At 33.5% G+C, this 23,533-nt stretch overlaps 1 protein-coding gene across 1 annotated transcript; it reads left to right on the forward strand.

The window, feature by feature from the left end:
- The first annotated feature begins 22,287 nt into the window (after window positions 1-22,287).
- LOC140839266 (uncharacterized) lies at window positions 22,288-23,533 on the forward strand. Its single transcript, XM_073205905.1, has 5 exons — window positions 22,288-22,368; window positions 22,662-22,769; window positions 22,843-22,928; window positions 23,009-23,357; window positions 23,429-23,533. Exons 2-5 carry the CDS (start codon window positions 22,701-22,703, stop codon window positions 23,531-23,533), a joined length of 609 nt encoding a protein of 202 aa, XP_073062006.1. The 5' UTR covers window positions 22,288-22,368; window positions 22,662-22,700.

Consider the following 23,533-nt stretch of genomic DNA (forward strand, 5'->3'; position numbering starts at 1 on the left):
GAGAAGCACACGTTCGAGTATACAAAAACACAGCCTCGCCAGCTTTAATTTAGAGCCTTCGAAAGTGGGGAAGTTTGTGTGGTGCGATTGTTTCGAACTTGTCACGTTACTAGCAGATTTTTTTGGTGAGGTTTTAATGGAGGAGGGCCCCTCTATTTCTGTTGATTTTAGGCCGTGTACCAACACACCAATCTATATTGTCTTTCACCTTATCATTATTATATATACTCGTATGAATGTCCGTCTCGTTTCGTCTCTTCTCGTCTCGTTTTTATTTAATATATGATTATTGAGAGGAAAATTGTACATAATTAAGCGGTTATGAGTATTAAAATATTTTTAATGGTTTATAGAGATTAATTATCCAACAATAAGATTTTTTATATTGTCTAAAAAAACATTAAAATACATTACAAATGTTTTCTAAATTAAATATTGTAGTTGAATGGAGCTGAAATCAACCAAACACGACCTATATTTGAAAGAGACACTTAACATATATAAGGCGGTGTTTGATATATCGAGATTTAAATTCAATTCAACAAGATACAAAAAAATCATCAGCCTTGACATAGGGTTTTTGAATTGGTGTTTGGATTTGAATTCGAAAGTTGATATCATATGCGATGGTCACGTGATATTCTGATTTCATGAACACGAAAAAACGTATCACAAGTCAGTTTGTGATACGTACAAATCTTTAACTCAGCACGATATACGAAAAAAAATTATTATTCTCTGTAAATATAGATCAAGTCAACGTGTCTCACAAATATAGATCAATAAGACGGTCTTACAATAAAATAAATTAGTAATTGAGTATGTAACAAATATCAAATTGGAGTATGTCACAACAATTAAAAGGAAATTCGAACAAGAATGGTGGTGCGTTGGAGTTGTAAAAATATTAGTAAGTAACAATTTAATGAAAAAGATTAATGCGTTGTTTGATCTGTTCAAGTAAAATAAAGAATGATTATAAATTGGAAAGTAGCCGTGGGCATGGTGTTGGGATCTAAGAGCATTTCAAGAAACACAATGGAGAGCACCAAAATGAAAATATTATTAAATACAAATTGGCTTGTACGATTGTGACATTAATGCATGCCAACAGCCACATGACAAAATGTTAGGTAATTAATTTAATAGTTAAGAACCAGACCGATACCCTAATCCTCCACACCATATTATCCACAGTTACGAACACAATATATATTTATATATTGTAAGTAATGTGTTCGTAATATTGTTTATTTACCAAGAATTTGTTTATATATAATTTTTAGATATCTTACATCGGTTGTATTAAGATTTAGATATTTGTATATATGAACTTAAATAATTATTTTTTATTGAACTAGTTTTTAGAATTGAATTAACTGATCACAAAAATAATAATAAAAAAATCTCAATAATTAAGTGGCTCAACTTTATCTTAAATTTTAATGAACTCATAAATCAATTGATACTTTTTACGTCAATAATATATATTAAAATAACATACAGTATATAATGCGTTCGCATCAACTGTGACCAATAGGCTGGACTTCAGTTATACGTCAAATCAAATAACAAATAGTGAATAGTTATTTGTGAGACGATCTCACATATCTGTGAGATTTGTCAACTCTATCGATATTCACAATAAAAAGTAATATCTTAGCATAGAAAGTAATATTTTGTCATTGATGACCCAAACAAAAGTCTGTATCACAAAATACGACCCATGATATCGTCTCACACAAGTTTTTGCCACAAATAGTCATCTACAACTTTTTTGAAAAAAAAAATATAACTAAAAATTGAATTTTCAGACGAAATTTATATTGGTTGATAGTAAAATCGAATTCGTTGCTTCCATAATTACATCATGGATTTTTTTTTGTCCCAAAAAAAAAAAAAAAACTGGTAGCAACTTTAAATGGGCTTCTCGTCATCGCCAGTCACAAACTTACCTTATATTAGTGGGTTGGGCCAAGTAAATGGGCTAGCTACTAGACCCAGTAAATCCAATATTGATTTCATAAATAGACTAGAAATATTATTATATATTCGAAACTTATCACCACTGTCTGTTATTAGGGTAAAGAACAACATCCTAAGTAGTATTAATGGAGTCAAGTATTTAGCTTAGTCGGCTGGAATAAGATGGAGAGTACGTGTGAGACAGTTTTACGAATTTTTATCTGTGAGACGGGTCAATCCTACCAATATTCACAATAAAAAGTAATATTTTTTCATCGATAACCCAAATAAGATATCAGTCTCACAAAATACGACCCGTGAGACCGTCTCACACAAGTTTTTGCTTAAGATAGAAGTGGAATCAGCACGCCTTCCCACATCAAAGTGAATAAAGTTAAAAATAGAATGTGATGTTTAATATTAAAGAGCAGAGATCTCAAAATTTTATATTTTTATCACAAATTGTTTGATGTTACATAATCAAAATATTAATTTTATTCAATAACTCGTTGAATGTTTGCAATTTTGAATATTACTAATATTTAAAAATTAAATTAAAGGTTCAAAAAAATATTCAAACATTTATTCAAGATTATTTGAACCTAAACAATCAAATTAAACCCCAATGAGAATTTTTTATTAAGCCGAACTCTAATCGAAAGTAGCTAATTTTGAAGTTCGAGTTTTGAATGTTTCAAGTCGTCAAATTATAAGTTAGAATTTGACTAGTAAATATTCATGGATAGACTACTGACTCGAGTCAAATACATACTACAAATTTGCTCGGGTTCCACGAATCAAACGAACAAGAAAAACACGAGGAATGTATACATATATTATTCATGGATCACACACCAATGCCGGAAGTGTCGCAATCAACAACCCACAAAAACTATAGAGACAAACATTTCATGAAAACAAAGTGAACATGACACGCAGACACATGGCGAGGAATCAACGTTAAAGACTGAAAACAGTCAATGGGCTGTGAGGGAGCTGAAAAAACCTCGAAGGCAGTTGCTCTTGCTCAACATTTGAAAGAGGTTAGAGAAGATCCGGCGTTTGACTCCTCCTCGGACGGGAACCTGCCGGGTGCGGCTAATATTCTTATCCGTTTGCTGCAGTTTGTGGACTGAAGTGGCTTCTCCTTGTTCTTGCTCATCTTCTTCATTGATAGGGTTATGTACCAAGGATGATTGAAGAGACGTGGTGTCGTATTTATACGTGGAGAAATTAATATAATAAGGATATTAGTTTTTCTATTTCTTGGGAGATGTCTGCGGAGGTCAACTATGTTGGTTTCTGATGAATTTCGGCAACACAATGAGCCAAAAATAGTTCCATAGTTGCAAGCACAAAGTTGTCCACATCACCACCGCCGACCCCTAATCATTCCTCCTACTTGTCCATTCTATTACCTTTTCATGTTTGGTTTTGTTTTCGATTTGTTCTATAATTCTTTGGTTCTAACTGCGTGCGCTAAAAATCTTATCGGGTTGATTCTACTATTCTAAAACATCCATCTATTGGAATTATTTTACAAGTTATTGGAATCTAAAATGGGACTATAACCTTATGCCCAGTCATTCTTTAATTTTTATACGCGTTCATGCGTGGCAGAATCCGGTAGGACGAATTATTTTTACAAGAATGGGATGGTATCGTCATCTGCAGATTGCCTCGAGTTGAACCAAAGACGAATGGGCCAGCGTACTAGGCACAACAAATCAAACCCATTTAATGTTATTGAACCAGCCCAGTTTTGTATTGTACGTACACTGCTCTATCCATATACGTGTTAGGTAATGATATTGATTATTTTTTTTATTTCATCCCATCCATGAAAATTTCTTCTTCACATAAAAAGCAACCAAACACGTGATGAAAATCGTCCATAAGTGTTTCAAGTGGGAAGTATTAAAATTCTTTCCTTATTTTTATATATGGCCTAAAGTTCAGTTAATGCAATTTTATTGTTCATGAGATCAATTTGCTTGATGCAACAAACGGCTGGGAGATGATCTTATTTTTAGATTCCTAGAATAAGATCTTCTAAGCTGCCATTTTCATCGCTTATTTATGGCATCTTTGATCTCAAGGTTTCATTCGTGATATTGACAAGCAATCATCAGATGTCAGCGAACGGTTGAAAATTGTTCATGCCCTCTTCAGGGGAAATCGGAAGATTGATCTTCCTTGGTATGCTTCGCACACTTCTCGTGCTACAGAAGACACTCCCCAAGCCACTCCTGATACGCACACACCCACTGGACATTTGATGCTCTCCACTACTGTCATCCAGGCACAAATTGATCATGTAGCAAAGATTGTTCAAGCCAAGAATGACTTGGCATACTATGAAGATCTTGTTGCCACTTATCTATCGGCTGACACTGGAAGTAGCTGTCCATTCTGGACAAAAAGAGGGAGATCAAGATCAAGCACAAGCACAAACTGATGGTGATGGCGCTAGTCCATCCGGAACTCTGGAAGGAGATGACATCGACAATGATCAGTGATTCTTCATAATGTTTTGCGATCATCTTTCTATGTTTGTGTTTTTTTTTTCCTGTTTTGATGTTCTTCCTTATGTTCTATCTGAAAATTTATGCAGTAAAAAGTTGAACTTCTCCTGTGTTGTCTTCTGTGATGCTAACATTTCTGATAACACGTGATTGTGCTGATTTTGTCCAGAAAGACAAAAATAGGGAGATTGAAAAAAAAATATCTTGGGTTAAAAATAAAATGTATCCCTTGAAATAATTTTTAAATTTAACTTCTTTATAGATAAGATTTCATGAGATATTGAATTAATGGTTTTGTCTTTCTAGATATGATATTTATGATAATGATTTTTAAGATATGATATTATTGATTTAAAAAGATATTGTTTCTAATAGAATTCTTGATTTTCAGATCTTGTAGATTTCTTTGAAGATGAATCCTAAAAGATGAGACAACTATAAATAAAGGAAGCACGTTAAGGAAAGAGAGTGGTCGTTCCTTTTGGTGCTGGAATTAGATTGCTCTCAAGACCGTTCTAGTGATTATTTTAGCCTTGAGGCACCGCACAAATATAAACAAGTATTTATACTTGTGCAAAATTCATTTCTGGTCCATTACTTATGATGCGATCCTAGTGAAATGGGTGAGCTGGGTCGGGTGCTCCACCGGATCGAATCAATAATTTATAACGTGGTTCAGGAAAATGAGCAAAGTAGATGAACTTGTGAGCTATAGCTTCCACTATGACCTGCAGACAAGGAGAGGAACTCGTGAATGGGCGCCGGAGGGGTGTCCGGCGTGACCACTCCGATGCTTAAGTCAGCAGAGTATTCAAACAATAAAATCAATGTAGCCAAATGATGGCTGTGATATTGGTGTGAATGAATGAATGAATGTAAATGTAAAGAGAGAACCTGATATTTATAGTAGGAAAAGTAATGATGACCTCGTTCTCCGTGCTACCTACTAATTATAGTAGGGCGGCTGACTGTACCCTATATCCTGATACGTCAATTCATATACTAGTCACATCCCGTCTATCTGATTTTGTCAACCCATCGGCCTGGTGTCAGAGATAGGGCAGTCACCCACACCCTATTCTGCTAGTATACTCGAGTGCGGTGCTCATATCGAGGTGGCCCGGGTAGAAAGTTCCCGGGAGATTACAAGAGCCCGGGCCTATGACTGCCCGGAGAGTAGAGCATGGGCCTTCACCTGCCCGGCTCCAGGAGAATCCATCTGCAGACTCACTCGGATTTGGGAATCCATTTGATATTCCGGGTCATCCATGTCCCGGGCTCTTACAGGGGTATCAACTTACTTAACGTTAATTTGTGTCATAAAATTTTATATTCTGCCGCATGTTGTCTGAAATATCGTAACATTTCGCATAACACTTAATTATGATAAACAAAAATTGCCGATTATATATGATTTTACTAGTTCACGTTCGATCTTACTCATTGTTAATATCAAACAAAATATATATATACTTTGTATCCTACAGGTACTTTCAGATTTGTGGATTCCTAGCCTTCCATTTGCGAAAGCTGGTTCACCTCGATCAGTTTTGGTGGAGCCAACTTCGGCTTCCCCATCTTCCTCCCAAAGTTTGTATCTTATGTGGCGACCATCCCGAGACTTTATCCCGATTGTCGTGAATCTGTGTTCGAGACATGTTCCAACGACGAGTGTTTGTCATTTTTGCAAGTTTGATTTTGCTATAACTTGCGATTGTCTTCTGTTTTCCCTGAGGTACATCATGTTTGGATTTTATTCTTAGATATTATTTCTATGTTATCAGATATCTGATCACTTCTGGATTCCACAAATTTCCTTTCCTTAAAAACACATGAGAAGGTCGGCAAAAGGCCCTGCACATCGCTTAGCTCGTGAAGTATTATTGTCTTTGTCGAGTTTAGAATGATACAACCGTACAATGGTGGCTTACCACCGTGATTTTCTGATATTATATTTAATGACTTTCTGAAGTCTTCTTAATGAATATTTTACCCTAAAAATATATATAGAGCATATAGTTAGCAAGATAGCATTTATATCTATATTTATAGCATGGTACGAATACAAGACCCGAATACGATAAGATAAGATATAACTTTAGGTGTTTTTCATAAATTAATATAATATTATGAGAATATAAGCCTATTACATTTTTTTTAGAATACAAGTATAATACTGTTTTAGACTATAAAAATATAATATAACTGTCCGTACTACTGGCGGGACTTAAGCGCACGTAAACCCAATATTTACTTATCTCGGACAAAGAGTACAAAAAAAACAACTAAATTTACCTAAATAAATTCGGAAAACTACTCGCAATCAGCGAGACTCGACATGAGATCAACAAATCTCAGAGTCTCAACTTTAACCATTAGATCAAGATCTCATCGAGATAAGCGTATTATATTTATCCATGTGGGTGAATATATGAAAACACATAAATATATAATGTTAAAGGATCATATGATTGTGTAATATAAAAGTATTAAAAATTAAAAAATTGGCAAGTGTAGCAAATTTTTATCTTTTGTGGTTTCCAACTAGTATACGCAATCAACATAATTCAGTCAATTTTGAAAAATTTAATAGTAGTGATCAAAAATTAAATTTTGTTAAATAAATGCGTAATTTTTATTAATGTAGAAAGTCAGATAATGTAATTATGATGCTATTGGATGACTCTAGCAGCTCGTAGCCAGCATTTTTGCTTAAATAAATAATACTCTAAATTACATAAAATAAAGTAAAGGCAAATCCACAAAATATTTAATAAATGTGAGCGACTGCAAGTCATACGTAGGTGTGTTATTATACCGTACATTCTATTATGCAAATATCGACCTTCCGTATCGTGTAGGTTTGAGGAAGCTAGAAGGTGGTGGGTTGACTAATACTAATTAATTTGAAAACCCACTTACTTTATAAATTATCTCAAAAATATTTTTAAAATAATATATTTTATTAAAGGTGCACGTTCAAGATTATTTCCCACAACCAAACTTAATACTAATTAAAAACAGTTAGTTTTGTAAATTTGAATTTTGATTCGAGTTAAATTTCAAATAACAACTCAAAGACATTTAGGCTAGAATTTGAGTGTTAAAATGGGAAAATTCATGTAATTTATGCGATTTATATTTTTTTTTTTTGTTATCATATCGCTTAATTTATAATTTTTGTCCGTAACTTGCATTTTTTTTCAATTTTATTCATAATTTTAGTCTGTTAATTTGCACTTTCTTCAATTTTAATCATTTTTACCGGAATGTTGACGTATGACTTTATAATTTTCCGATATCAAGTCATCATTTTTTTGTACTACGTCAACGGTGTGATAAAAAAGAAAAAACCCGAAAAAATGTAATTGATGGACTATATATGCCTCTAAATCGACCAAAATAAAACAAAAATGAAGATCGAACTTGTAAGTCACAGAACCAAAAATTTAATTTATCAATATTAAAAAGTGAAGCCATTCAATTGAGGTTGGAGACTAGTTAATATATTACAGCATCAGATGTTAAGTATCTGGTGTCCCCGATCTTGTTATGTCTGCATATATATTAGGTCGATCGAGTTGCAGAGATCAAATGAACAAGAAGCATTAGGACTGTACAAGTATATATATCACAAAAGAGGAAACGTTTGCAATTTACATTCCAAAGAAACTGTAGGCGAAAGTTTGAAGAAAATTAAAAGAAAACATGCACACACACAGAGAATCTGAACAAGAATCGACGTTAAATTAACGACGGTCAATGGCCTGTGACGAAGCGGACATAGCCCCGGAAACAGTTGCTTGACATACGAAAGAGGTCAAGGAAAATTCTCCGTTTGACGTCTCCTCGGACGGGAACTCGGGTGCAGCCCAGATTCTTCAGCTTGTACGTGAGAAGCAGTGGCTGGTTCGTCATGTTCTTGGAATTATCACAAGAATCAAGCATTCCGTGGGAGAAATGATGCAATATGGGAAAGTTGGGTTTGGTATGATCATGAGGAGACATGGTGTTATATTTATGCACGGAGATCGAATTGATTTCTGAATCAATACGTCTATTTCTTAGGAGTCGGCAGGGGCCAGGGGCTGATGTTGATTAATATAATTTCTGGTGAATTTCGCGGCTTGAAATCTTGTGAAATCTATTGTTGAAGAGGGGTCGTCGTCACTCCAGTGACGAGTCATTCGAGCTAAAATTTTAAATCTAGAATTTTTTTATATTTTAAATTGATATATCCGAACTAATATCATATTATTTCAAAATTATACAAAATTTATTTATAATTTTTTTAAAAAAAAAAATTGGACCGCCCGGGATAAAACCTAAGTACAAATCCATGTAGCTCCGCCCCTGGTCGCCGCGACAAATTAATTAGTCAACAATCAACGTACACGGAAAACCCCTACTTTAGGAACATTAATTTCTTAGTTTTTTTCGAAGGACGATAATAATCAACGAGCATTTTTTATTGGAAGAAACTTTATATACATTCAAGATTAGCAATCGAAGGGATGTGATGGGGCGATGACCGTTCAAAATAATTTGAAAAGAAGGAAATTTTAAAAAAAAAATCTTGTATATTCATTTACAATTTTTGATCTCACATATTGTCAAATTGTGCTAATATAAAATACATCTAGTTATTTCTACGACATAACGTTGACATGACAATGATGTGGGTTTCACTACAAGACTCTGATATATGCAATGACGCATTAACACTCACGTGAAAAAATTACACGAATAATACTGAAGTTTGACGATTCAAACGACCAAAATCACGAAAAGACAAAACGCATAAAACCGTCTAATGTAGAATTTTAAAGATATCATGTAGACAATATTAATTTTTTTTAAATTTGATGTGACGAGAAGATTATTGCCTCTTACGATCGATGTATCATCACAACAATCGTTGTGGTCAAATATCACGGGTCCTCGCTATCGATGGCTTCGACGAAGCAATCCGATTTAGCTTCGATCATTATTGGAGTAATCCGTCAGCATGCTTAAATTGCCAATCGGCAACCTGTATGCTTCAAGTATATATATATTTTTATTAGAGATGAAATATTTTATTTATTAATAGATTCTAATTTGTGTTGTCAATCCAAACACCAATAATAGTTATAATATCTTATGTTTGTCTGAATTGAATATATTTTAAAAAAAAAATGCATGACATTCATGTGAATACGTCACACTATTGATTGCAAAAAATTATTTTGATTATTTTATAAGGTTTAAATAATGAATCAAGACTATATGTATAATTTATAAACATTTTAATAATCTTAATTAATTCTAAACACATTAGATTAAAAATTATTAAAATAATCAACAGTAATAGGAACAGATAGATATTCAACATAGATATTTCTGCAATTAAATTTGATTAGTTCTTAATCATCAGCTATTTTTTCCTTAAAATATCAGCTGTCAAATTAATTCAGAGTAGTTAAAAGTGCCCTCAAGTCCTCAGATAAATGGAAAGGAGACTTGGCTTACAAGTGGTCCTGGGTCTCCCAAGTCTTGTTTATACCAAATTTGATGTCCAAAATCATGCCTTACTTTCATAATGTTGGCAAATAATTATTTGAACTATTTTATAAGGTTGAATTAAGACTGCGTTTCCTATCGCAAATATTGTAATAATGCTATTTTTTGTAAAAAAAAATTAATATAAAATTATTAAATAATCAATATAATTTCATTATTTTGAAAACAATTTAATTTCGTGGTCATATAACCGCAAGCATGATTATTAGTTGAAAGCAAACTCCTTCAACATAGACCCGTAGTCAAAAAAAAAAAAAAATTAGACCAAAGAATCATTTTGTTCAATCTTGATTTAGAGTTTTCAGTAAAGAAACGAAGGGGAACTTTTGACAAAGCTATCTAAAGCTTAATTAGGTCTTGATATATGTTCAAGACAAGGTTGAAGGAATTGTCACTTTTCTTGGAAATCTCCTTCAGTTCAAGGAAATCCATGAAATAAGAGTTAACGGATTGAGGGATGATCTTGCCGATATGTCCCAGAGAAAAGCACGTGCAAACTGTCTCGTGTCGGGAGATCCTCCACCCAATCCAACTAGTCCCAAGTTGCAGATTGAGAAAACCTCAACTCAATCCAACCAGTCCGAAGTTGCCGGTTAAGCGAGGTAACTAGTCAAAAAATCAATTTTTAGATAATGGGGGACCGAACTGTCCCAACCCTCAACCCATATGGACTGGACCCGCATTCAAAAGAGTTGCTAAGATCGTGATCAGTCTCATGTGTATTGTGGACTATGGAAATGTGAAAATGGTCAAATTATGTAACCCAAATGGGAGTTTTTCATTGGATGACTTCAAGTCAATAAATATGTTTGAAATGGTATATAAAACATCTATATCACATAATTATTTTTTAAGATTTTATGTCCATTAACTGATATCATATATCTATGCTAGCTCGTTTACATCATCTGATGTGAATCTTGGCATCTATACCATTGATCCACTCACATGCATTAAATATCGTGAAACATTTCCAGATTTCCCCATCGGTACCCTCTGTTTGTCAATTAAAAACAAGAAAACTGGAGTCGTGCCTAGCGGAGGTCTATACCCATCAATGAATGTTGATTCAGCATCTTTCAAGTATACTTAAGTTATATATATACATATGTACGTATATATATTTAAGGTTTTCACCAGCGTGGCGACGGATATTTAAGAATCAGACAGAGATGATTAATTCTGATGATTCCAGTATACCTTCTCTCGCTCTATATATATACATTAGCTTTCTGTGAGTCGATTTGATGAACACAAAAACACAAGGACTGTATTATTATATATGAATATTACAGAACAGCTGGCTAGCTATGTGCAAATTAAGAGCGGTATGACTCGATCGATATAACATACACGACACTTTACACAAAACGAACAACCACGCCTCAAAGTACCGGAAAACCCGAAGTTGTAAGTATGCGGAAGCAGCCCGGACATTTAACGTGCATGAAAGCTCAACGTCGATCATCCATAACTTACAACTGATAGTGTCTTCAATCTCGTCCTGTGAAGAGACGAACAAAACCCTGGAAACAGAATCTTAAGAAACGAACAAGTTGGGACATAATCCGGCGCTTTATGGCTCCTCGCCGTGCATAAGAATATGTAGTAACTTTCTTGATTTTGGTGATATTCATGCCCGTAGAAAGCAGTAATGCTACCGACTTCTTCTTCTCGTCGGAATGATCAGAGACAAACATTTTGTTGTTCTTGGAGCCAGAAAAGGTATTCATATATGTATAGGTGATATTTTGATTATGGGGTTTCTAAAGGTTTAGCACTGAATAGGTTGTGATGAAAATGAAATAATGGTGGCTATATTTGTACAGATAGAACGAGGGAAAGGGATAAAGGTACTCTACCCAAGTTTTGGTCGTACTTCGACGAAGTTTCCTCAATTATATATTTACCAGATCAATTTTTCCATCCCACTTGCTGATTTCCTTGTAAAAATAACATTATAGAAAACTAATGACAAAAGAATAACATAATGACAACGACCTTTGATACGATATCGAGAAAGATCAATTGGTTCAATATTCAATTATTCAATGGGTATGTAGGATAATAGTGGAATAATATGAGCAAATAGGGGTAGTAGTATTATAATACATAGGTAGGAAAATTTAGTTACAATTCACGTATATACTTGTATAAATACTGTAAACAAAGCTTAAGAAGAGAATTAATGAAAGATTATAAGTTTTTATACTTGCAAGAGAAAAAACCATCTCGAATAGGTTGATTATAACTTAACTTGACAGAATTCAAATATATTTGATCTCCAACCAATCTTTCTCACCACTCCCAAAACATAGTCTCATCTTCGTCTAATTGATCTTTACTCTTATCTAGGGAGGGAGATTAAAGGATGAGTATTTAAGAAAACACTTAACAAGTGAGGACCGATCGTGCACAATAATACAATATATATATATATATATATATATATATATATATATATATATACATCTCATAATCATAATTTCGATTATAAGCATGATGAATCTAATACGAACAAAAATACAAACATAAAATTGAAAATCGTCTTATTTTCGATAGTTTACTGATAAGTCTGTTGGATCTGGGTTTTTTACACGCCCAAATGCAGCGGAAGTTTTTAAAAATTTTAAATTTTGACATTCAAGATGTGTTTTGCTTTGGACGCTCGTATGATTTTAACATAAACATTCATAGGGAGTTTAAAGGTTATACCTTTTAATTTGTGAATAAACCACGTGGCACCAACTGATCCGATATTACAGATCTAGCTCTTGATGAATCCCTACGAACTTTCTTCAAGAGACTCCTTTCTTTCCTTCTAATTAGGTCCACGACTGGATGATCAGGTCCACGACTGGATGATCTATACCTCTTCCAATTTGCACTAGAAAATATGGAAGATATTTTGCGTAGGAGAGAAAATAATTGAGAGACGACTCAAACCCTTTCTCTACAAGAGATGGCCGAAATTCTTTGGGTTTGAGAGAGTGATTTTCGAAATTGGTTGTCTTGGTAGGCTCAGGTTTTGACTTGCATCCCCTATTTATAATTAAGTCATAGCCTAATTACATAATTAACATTAATGGGATTGATTTAATTAATTGGGCTAGTCCAACTAATTTAATTAATTTAATCAAGAACCATTAAAATTTTAATTAATTATTATGCTGAACTTGTACTCCTACAAACCCATTAAACATATTACCCGCCATATTTAATTTATTAATTAATCAACTCAACTTTTGAGCTTAATAAATTAAATACATTATAAATTCAACATTTGAATTTATTATTTAAATTATAAATTCAACTACTTGAATTTTCATCACTTCCAAAATTTAATATTTAATAACCCGACATTTGAGTTTAATAAATTAAATTCTCAAATTTTATAAATTCAATTCCTTGAATTTATTCTCTCAAAATTTAATTATCATAAATTCAAATCCTTGAATTTTAATATGATATAAATTCAACCTCTTGAATTTATTCTCTCAACGGGAACAAACGATCCAGTGCATGTGTGACCCTCAATGGTTCAAGGATACAGATAGTCGTGGGTTCACAACTCTTTGTGATTCAGGACATAGTCTTTTATTTGGGCTTACCCTAGTTAGCCACATTCTTTTCATCAACACCTTGATCAAGAATGTCAGAACTCATTTCTGAATTCACCCATCGGATCATGGTAAGAGCATCTAGTAGCATCGTCCCATGATCCCTTAGGTATCATTGATAGTGCCTGCAAGAACCAGTCGATTATGATTAACGTACAGTACGGTCCCTTCATCTCATATATCCCGATCGAATCTGCAACCATTGGTTCATCGAGGGTTGCATAATAATTCGATAACTATGTGATAACTATAATAGTGGCGTCACGTGTACTATTTGAGAACTCCTTCTCTAACGTACATCTCATATTCTGACCAGAGATTCTATATACTATTATTTCATCATATCACAGGATATCCACACCCGTAGGTGAGTGGTGAATCCCCGAGTACAATGCACTGGCTTCTATATGTGTCGCAACTAAACCCAACCTCGCCACCTGATGACTCTCCTGGAGCCGGTAAACGAGTCAAAGCACAGCCCTAGCATATAGAGCCTCAGTGTTGTCCCGGGTAGTAAGGACTAATGGTGTACAATCATAACCACGGGCTTATCCTCTCGATGAATGATAACCACTTGGAAAGTCCAAGTGAAGGTTGTTTGGTATAATCATCATATGACTACCCATCTGCATGTTTGGACATCTCTATGCCCTTACCAAGAAACACAGTACACAACATCACATATGCTAGTCTCGAGCTCAAGCAGCCTTTATCCCTGTTTTAGGCGGCTGAATCGACTAGGAACGAATTTAGAATATGCAGTGTTTACAAATGAGTTTCAACATCGAATTACGATTCATTTGTATTAAAGCATAATCAAGGACTTTATCTATGCTGTTTGCATGGGTATACAGATAAAGTATAACAAGACCATAAAAATTTAAATTATATTAAAATAAAGATTGTTTATTTCACTTGAGTCAATAAATTCCCTAGTCAACCATTGGCTTGGAGGGCATATACTCTAGCAAGTCTTCTGCATGTTGCTCCTCCAAGGGGTTATGTCAAATAAACGATTATTATATTTCAACGCATCCGGGTCATATCAAATCAAACATTAGAATTTTCTTTGTTATTTCTAACTCAAATCATTTCCGTGGATTTCAAATATACTTTCGATATCATATCTAATTTCGAACGACAAGCCGATTCGAAAACAACATATCAAATAGAAACGAATATATATATCATATCGATCAAATTTAAATGATTTTTTTAAAACGTTAAACCCACATAAAGAAAATTAAGTGTGGAAAAGCCCATTAACCGTTTTTTGGCCTTTTTCTCCTGTGAAGTTTCCTAGACAAATTTTTCAACCCTGCATTTATTAAAAACAAATTAGTCATGACAATAGAGAAAAAAGTTGATGTAGTCATCGTTGCCTACGCAGCTTATATACATGAAATACTTTTGTTCTGTGTAATTCATCACGTTCACACGTCTCATTGATTTTTTTCCTACAAATTTGGGGTAGATTCTACAAATAGTCTCGAACTCGAGATCGCGACCTCATGCCATTACGCCAATGGCTCATTGATTTTAGCCTAATATGATGAGTTAATTTTGTTTTGAATCTTCATTGACTAGTTAATACCATACCAGCTGACATGTATGCACCCTTTTATGTTTAGTTTTGAGTATAATATTTATTGGATTTTTTCTATAGATGAGTGGAATTCAGTGGCGGAGCCAGAAATATGGCTGGCTGAAATTTTAGACTCTATAATTTTTTAATATTTTAAATTGATCTACCCGAACTAATATCATATTATTTCAAAATTTACGTATATACTTTAAAAAAAATTTGGACCACACATGCTCCGCCCCTGGAGTGGATATGTTATTACATTAAATAAAATTCTTGATGGACGACCAATTATTCTAGTATAATTTTTAAGTGTTGAATGTTTCATCATATACGCTTGAATCCCTGCATCTACTCAATACAATATGAATATAGAAATTTATTTTGAGTCAACTATAGATATATCATGCATGTATCTCTGCAAATAGAATATTGCCAGAAAGTCGGTGATACAATAAAGATGATTTTTTTTTATTTTTTTATCTCTAATTAAATATCCATCACGATTCTTATATATTTTATTATCAGAATATTAAAATTAATTCAAACATTAAACATTCACCTTCCCTTTTTCTCATAATTTTTTTTAATAATAATGAAGTAATAACCCGACATAATATGAAATAATGGGCCACACAATTCATATATAATGTAAATATATTAAAGTTATGCTTGGATTGATACATTTCAAATTATTGGATTTCGATTAGTTTTATTAGTTACAATGAAACAATAGAACAAATATTAAATCTATATATTAATTTTTTGCACATTAATAATACAAAATAAAATGTATTTCGAATGACAATATTATTCGGTGAACTTGAAATTCATTCTAATTAACATGAAATAGTATATAAATATGTAAATTATTTATTTGAAGTTTATGGCCTTATTTCTCTAAACAATAAAAATACATTGAAATACGTAAAATCATAGATTTGTAATTCATCAATCGACCCTTTGAATTCCGAAGCTAAAAGCACCTGGTGCAAAGTAAAATTATTCTTTTTCCTTGGTGGGGATTCAATCTAATTAATAATCAATCCACTTGGGAAATGAGGCACGGGATTGGTTTTGTTTCGAAAAGTACTTGTATATAGCATGCAATGAGAACAAAGATTGTGCTTTGTTTCGTATGTCAAAAAGCCCTAAATAAATTAACATCATTTGCTTATTCGTTTAATCCAACAGTGTGTGCATTAATTTCTTCAACATAAAACACACCATATATAAAGTTTGCTTTTTCTTGGAAATTTAACATCAAGCTGTTATATATTTAAGATAGATTTGACCATATATATATTTTCTAAAATTCAAAAGAATGCAGAAAGAATTCTTTAGTGCAAAACCAATTTAAAACTTTGACATGGTAGCAACACGTAACTTTTTCTATAAAAGAATTCATGAAACTTGGGAATCTTTTTTTCATAATGAACCATTCTTTCCCCTACATTGTGATTTTGGATACATGTGTGGCATTGTCTATACATTTATCCAATGACCAAAGGCACACTCACTTACTTTAATGTATAAAACAACGGTTACAAATATCTACCAACAAGAAAGTCTTACCAGCGAGAAAAATAAGCATCCGAATTTGGTCTTTCTATCCATTATTTATACCCATTTTCTCATTTGAATCGTCGTAAGAATCTTGTCTTCTAAATAAGGTTTTTACTAATTTAATTTCTCAATGGCTTTGTTCAATGCAAACATGATGATTGAGGTTCACGTGTTGTTGGTTGGGCATGATGTGGTTAGCCTTCTTGAGACTAGTAAAATGCTAGAGCTCAACTCATACAAAGGTAATTAATAATTAGAAATTCGTGGCTTATATATATGATTTTCGATTTTTATTTTTCCATAATTTGTTTTAGTTGTTCGAATCTCTTTTAAAAGTTTGAGTAATTGGAAAAAAAAAAATTAGACTCATTCTCGAATCTATAGTCAGTTTGAATGGTTATATTTGAATCTTTTAGATGAATAACATTGGAAGATTTTACTTTAAATGCGATCGGGAGATCGTTTTATATAGCATGGTTTGGTATCCGCGGGCTTAATGATGCATGGTAACTTAAATCTCTGCTTCCCGCGCTTTTTGTTTTCTTAAATTTTCATATATCATTTGATCCATCTTTGTGGCTTGATCGAATATTTCAACAAGAACATGAGAAATTTTGAATTGAAAAACTTGTTTAGATTACAAATTGGATAGCAAATGAGAATAATTTAGCTTGAATTATTACCATATCACGGGAATAATTTAATTAGATCTCAAATTTTATATATTTTGGATTCTTTATTACGACTCCTTTTATTTATTTTCTTTTTTCCTTTCTTTCATTAATCCTCGATTGAGCTATATTTTATGCACACGTTTTTATTGATTTTACTAGCAAATCGATGTTAATGCTCATGAATATTTAAGTTACTTGAATTTTGAAGAATTTATCTGAAATTTTCAATGTATATAAACGAATACAGTCACGGCAGTTAGCTAGACCCATGGCTTCATCAATGTTAGCCAAAGAAAAGATGAAGTACGATGTTGTGATGGTCGATGTTAGCTCATCTGATGTACAAGTATTTCAGCTCGCACACGACGCAATCAACATGGGGTACAGTGTCATTTGTAAGTGTAACAATATTTGTGTGTGTGCGCGCGTACTCGTCTAGTGCACATAATGTGCACCTTTAAATAAATTTCTTTGTGATACGGTCTTGCACGTGTTAAATAATTTTTGTTTAATCACGTTTTTTTATTTGTGTGCAAATGTAGTGATGTCAGATGACCCAAATATGGGGTTAATGAAGTGTGCCATAGAAGATGGAGCGTTCATGTTCATCCAAAAGCCAGCCACCATGGAAGTGTTCAAGTACCTTTGGCAACAGGTGCTCCGGGAAAATTCCCGAAAAGCCAAAGAAAGTGCTAAATTTAGAGAAATGATAAGAACCATGCAGAGTTCAAACTTCATCTTCAACGGTACTGGAGGGAATATTATCCATCCCAATAATATTGAAGCCAACATCAATGTGTATGAACTCGGATCAAGAAACATGGTGTATCGAAAGGGTGGTTTGGAGCAGAGACGGATCTACGCTAGGGTTATACTGGGCTGTAGCCCAGCCCAATTTTTTTTATTTAGCGACGGTTTTAGCGACGGTTTTTGGATAACCGTCGCTACTTTTGCGACGGTGTTAGTTAACCGTCGCCGATTGGATCGGCGACAGTTTTATCAAAAGCCGTCGCAAATATTAGCGACGGTTATTGCTAAAACCGTCGTTAAATTATTAAAAAATAAAAAAAAGGTGGATCGGTGGTTTTAATTAGCGACGGTTTATTCAATAGAACATCATTACCACTTTGATGTTTTTAATGCAGCAATAGATTTCATTTTGATGGAGTTAAATACTCGGTTCAATGAGTCATCGGTGAAACTTCTTTCTCTTAGTATAGCTTTAGATCCTAAAAATTCATTTGACTCATTTGACAGTGATGATATTTGCAAGCTTGCGAAGAAGTTTTATCCTGGAGATTTCACAGATCAAGAAATTGTTGTTTTGAAGTATGCATTGATACATTTATAAACTCGATGTGATGCAGAATTTAAAGGTTTCTACACTTGTTGAGTTGTGTCAGCAATTGACCGAGAGTGGACGGTCAAGTGTTTATGTTATGTTGACTAGATTGATTCATCTTGTTTTGACATTATCTGTGTCTACTGCCACTATTGAACGGGCTTTTTCAGCAATGAAGCATGTGAAGACGGCACTTTGCAATAAAATGGAGGATGACTTTCTTGCCGATTGTTTGACACTCTATATTGAACGAGATTTAGCTAAACATATTGATGTAAATTCTATTATTGATGAATTTTATGTTTTAAAATCCCGTAAGGCACAACTTCGTTGAACGATATAATGTACTTTTTTTTAATAATATATAATTTATCATATTGAGTTCAAGCCCACCCCAACTCTTATTCTTGGATCCGTCCCTGGTTTGGAGCATGACACCCGGGATAAGAGCAAGAAGCCGAAGATTTGCACTGAATGGAATCAAGAACTTCACCAGAAGTTCATCGAGGCGGTCAAGGAACTTGGGGAAGGAAGTATGTATTCTCATCTTCTTGCACGAGATTGGCACATGCACGTTGTTTTTTAATTTTTCATTCATCTCCATACACTAATATTCTTCGAGAGAGATGGGTATCATTCATTTCCATACGCGTATAAAGTTTTAATTTTTTTTATTTATTTTTAATGAGTACGTACTCGTGTTATGAGGGAAAATACCCGAAAATGCTAAATCTAGCAATAGTATTAGTAAAAACAGTAGTGCAAAATCAAATCTTTGGTGACGGATTTTTTTAGCGACAGTTTTTTTAAAACCGTCGCCATCCATGAGTTTCTCTTGTAGTGTACCATCTCCACTGATCACCCCAGGGACGTCGTCACCAGTGGATCTGATGGTCGAGATGATAGCATGCATCTTATCACGAATCGTTTTCTTCGGTTTAACATTATTAGCTAACATGGAGTGGAACATGTATTTGATGTTTTGAGTAGGATGTTTTCCAAGAGACATTCTTGAGCTGATGAATGTGCCAGGTTTGAAGAGAATGCAAGTTGCCAGCCATCTTCAGGTTTGATTGCTTTCTAACTCCCATGCTCAAAATATTTTCAGTTTTCAGTTTTCAGTTTATTTATTATTTTAATTTTATAAATAATATGTTCAAACAATCAGATTTTCATGGATAATTTATTCTTAATAATTCAATAATAAAGTTAATTATTTGTAATAGACACTCACCTTAATTTGCTTAAATTTTGCTTCACGGCACTCCATTTAAATTTATGCAGAAGTGTCGTCAAGGTTGGAAACCTAATCAAGAAAGCAACCAACATGGTTCAGTATCTTCGAAGAGCGACGATTCGAACGGCCCTTCGAAGCCGAAAAGGCATGGATCATACCCTCGTATAGCCAAGGGTGCTCAACCTAAATTTCTCGTCAGAAATAAAGAAAGAAATGAACAAGCTCCTCCCACAAAAGTCGTAGAAGATTCTATCGGTTCACTTGAACCAAACAACATGACACAGAATAATGTTTCAAGCAGCATAGACAACATGAAACAGAAAATTGAAAGATCTGCTAATGTTTCAAACAACTTGGTCATGAACGTGAATGAAATTCCCAGCAACAACGTGGATGGAGAAACAGCAGTCGAGTCGAACCATAAGGGCCGGACGTTTCCGTTCGACGATTCCTTAGATTTCGCCCTTGATAATTTTGACGGAGTGAATCAGATGGATTGTAGCTTTGAAGGGTTTGGTCTTGATCAGATTTTTCCCCAGGTTGGTACTAATTTATACCTAGTCTATTAATTGTGTAATTAATATTAGAATTTAGTTCTAGAATAGTATATATAATTTCTTTTTCCCCCAAATTTTTTTCCTAGAAAGTGTCAGCATTCTAGAATATTCCAACAAGGATTAAAATTATAAATTAGGATAATACAATAATCAACTCTTATAATCACCCGTTTTTAATTAGATTTAGCCTATTAAATTTTAGCTGTAGCTCAGTTTTGGCTAAAATGTATTCTGCTGACAGACTTCTGCTGTGCCTGATGAAGAACCTGGAAGCTTTTGGCGTTCATTCCTTTCAAACTTTGAAAGTCGTGACTAAAGATTAGGACAAGACCATGAATCCTCTGGATCTTTTTATTCAACTCGTGTGTACAAAAAAACGAACATGAAAGAATAGATAGATATATGGCATTATATTATAAATAGAATATAATAGATATATGGCATTAGATATGAAGTAAACCGCAATTACAATTTCGGCAGGAAACATATACTGTGGCCCATGCGTCAAACTGGTTCTTTTAGTATACTGTGGCCCATGCGTCAAAATTGAATTGAGAATCAAAGGTAGACCATATACTATTTTTGTTTTTCATTGCAACTGGTTCTTTTAGTATTCATTGTAAACGCAAATTATGGTCTTCTTTATATTTTAACCATCTTCTTGACTGTTGTAATTTTATATTATTATTATTCTCAAGTACATATGAAAAATGACAAACAAAAGACTTCAGAAGTTGATTAAGAATATCAGAAAGCGATCTAGGGGACAAGAATCAAATAACAGGTGTGACGATGAAGTTGGATCACAAGACATAACATCACATTCACCACCGGAGACCCAAAACAATGCACTGGAATCACAACAAGATGACGAGGAGTTCCATGAGGAAGGTTGGAAATATATTTTTACTACATATGATTAATTTAAAGCACCAAATAACAATCATAATTTGCAAATATATATATATATATATATATATATATATATATATATATATATATATATATATATATATATATATTTATCAGGCGAAAATGAAGTGTTGCCTTCACAGAGGCCGCCGAATAGACGTGGGAGAACTGTAATGAAGGATGTTCATGCATTGCATCATGATGATTTGTTACATGTAACGTTTAATGAAAGAGGCCAACCTTATGGAGATTTACAACCGGTACTGGCAAATTATGTGGGGACAATAGCTCGGAATGGAGTTTTGTTGCCCCTTGATTATTTAGACTGGAGAAAAGTTCCAAAGCATCGGTTGGAGGAGGCATGGAAACTTGTTATTGTAAGTTGAGAACTACTTAATATCACACATGAGCTTCAAACATTAACATATTTATGTTTATGTTTATAGGCACGTTTCATAATCTCCGATCAACATCAAGATTTTGTGATGTAAATGATGGGGGTTGCATGGAGGCGATGGAGGACCGAAGTTAAAGCTACATCTTATGACTCCAATATCCCATTAGAGGAGCTTGTGTCCATTCGCCCTATTCCTCATGAGTTGGCTACAGAAGTTTGGGAAAGATTATGTGTGTACTGGAAGCTACTGAGGTAATCATGAATATTTATTATTAAATATATGTGTATATATTTTTATGGATATTCATATTAAAACATAATTTTTTTTTTTCAGAAAAGTTTTAAAATAAATCGAGAAAATGGAAAAAATAAAAAAGGAACTCATGACAGGGACGAACGAGTATCCCTTCTCTGGAAGACAAATTTGTAAGCATTAACCTATATTTTTCTTTGCAAAAAGTCTCATATTACCTATTTGTTATTTGAACTTTGATGTTATAGATATCTAGTGTTATATGCTTTTATGGTGTTGTAAATATAGATTAATAATTATATATGATGTAGTTAAAATTTAAAGATATGTTGTTAATGATCGATTCTAGTTTTTCTTATCATTTATTTTGTTGTTTGTGAATGTGTGAATTAAGAGTATAAGTTTTGTTGTTTGTAAAATTTCAGCAGTCATATTTTTTGTATATATGATATTGTTTTTCTATTAGTTGAAAGAGAATGGTAGGAAGCCGACTCGCATCGAAATAATGCATTTGAGTCGGAGAAGTAAAAAGAAAGGAGGTGCTCCAGTTGATGCTGAAGCCATACGCTATGAGGTGCTAATTAGTTACAATTTTATATAATGACTTTTGAATAAATTTTTCGTTTACTTGACGTTTTGTTTGTTAGAATTTGTTGGATGAGGCTGTTCAAACTCGCTTACAAGACATGGCTGAGGGGACACAAGCAATAGAAGTGCATGAGGATGCATTTCGGTTATATTTTCTTTAAAATTTCATATTATTTTTGTTAATGTTATTACAAAATATGTGTATTAATTATAAGTTTTATGCAGTGATGTATTTGGAACCGAGCATTCTGGCCGAGTTCGATGTCTGGGAGCAGGAGCACTGCCTAGCCAAGTCTTCCCTGAACAATGCAGGCGAAGCTCATTCTACAATAGGCAAAACTATCATTCTACTTTGGAGATGACAAATAAATTCAAAGAAATGCAAGAACAAATGAAGAAAGATATGGAGATGCGTGAATCGCAGTTGCGAGCAGAAATGGAGGCGCAAAAAGCACAACTACAGACAGAAATGGAGAAAATGAGACAAATGCAAGATCAATTCGAAAGTTGTACACGGGTTATGCAGAGTATGATACATGGAGGGTCTAGTGGGCATGAATTGTTACCAACACAGGTATTTACATGTTATAAAATATCAAATGAAAAAATTGGTTGCTTGATGATAATTTCGATTTATTTTTACAGATGGCAGCTGTAATGACAAACATCATTCAGAAACACATTTATGCCACATCCAATGAAAGAGAAAATGATAGCAGAACTCCTCCAGAAAGTTCATCCGGTGATTAG

The sequence above is a fragment of the Primulina eburnea genome, chromosome 8 (assembly GCF_022965805.1).
Source record: "Primulina eburnea isolate SZY01 chromosome 8, ASM2296580v1, whole genome shotgun sequence".
NCBI lineage: Eukaryota > Viridiplantae > Streptophyta > Magnoliopsida > Lamiales > Gesneriaceae > Primulina > Primulina eburnea.

Coding starts and splice junctions, on each gene's coding strand:
- LOC140839266 (XM_073205905.1), top strand. CDS start 22,701: ATGCATTTGAGTCGGAGAAGTAAAAAGAAAGGAGGTGCTCCAGTTGAT. Junction 22,770..22,842: donor CTGAAGCCATACGCTATGAG/GTGCTAATTAGT, acceptor TTTGTTTGTTAG/AATTTGTTGGATGAGGCTGT. Junction 22,929..23,008: donor GTGCATGAGGATGCATTTCG/GTTATATTTTCT, acceptor AGTTTTATGCAG/TGATGTATTTGGAACCGAGC.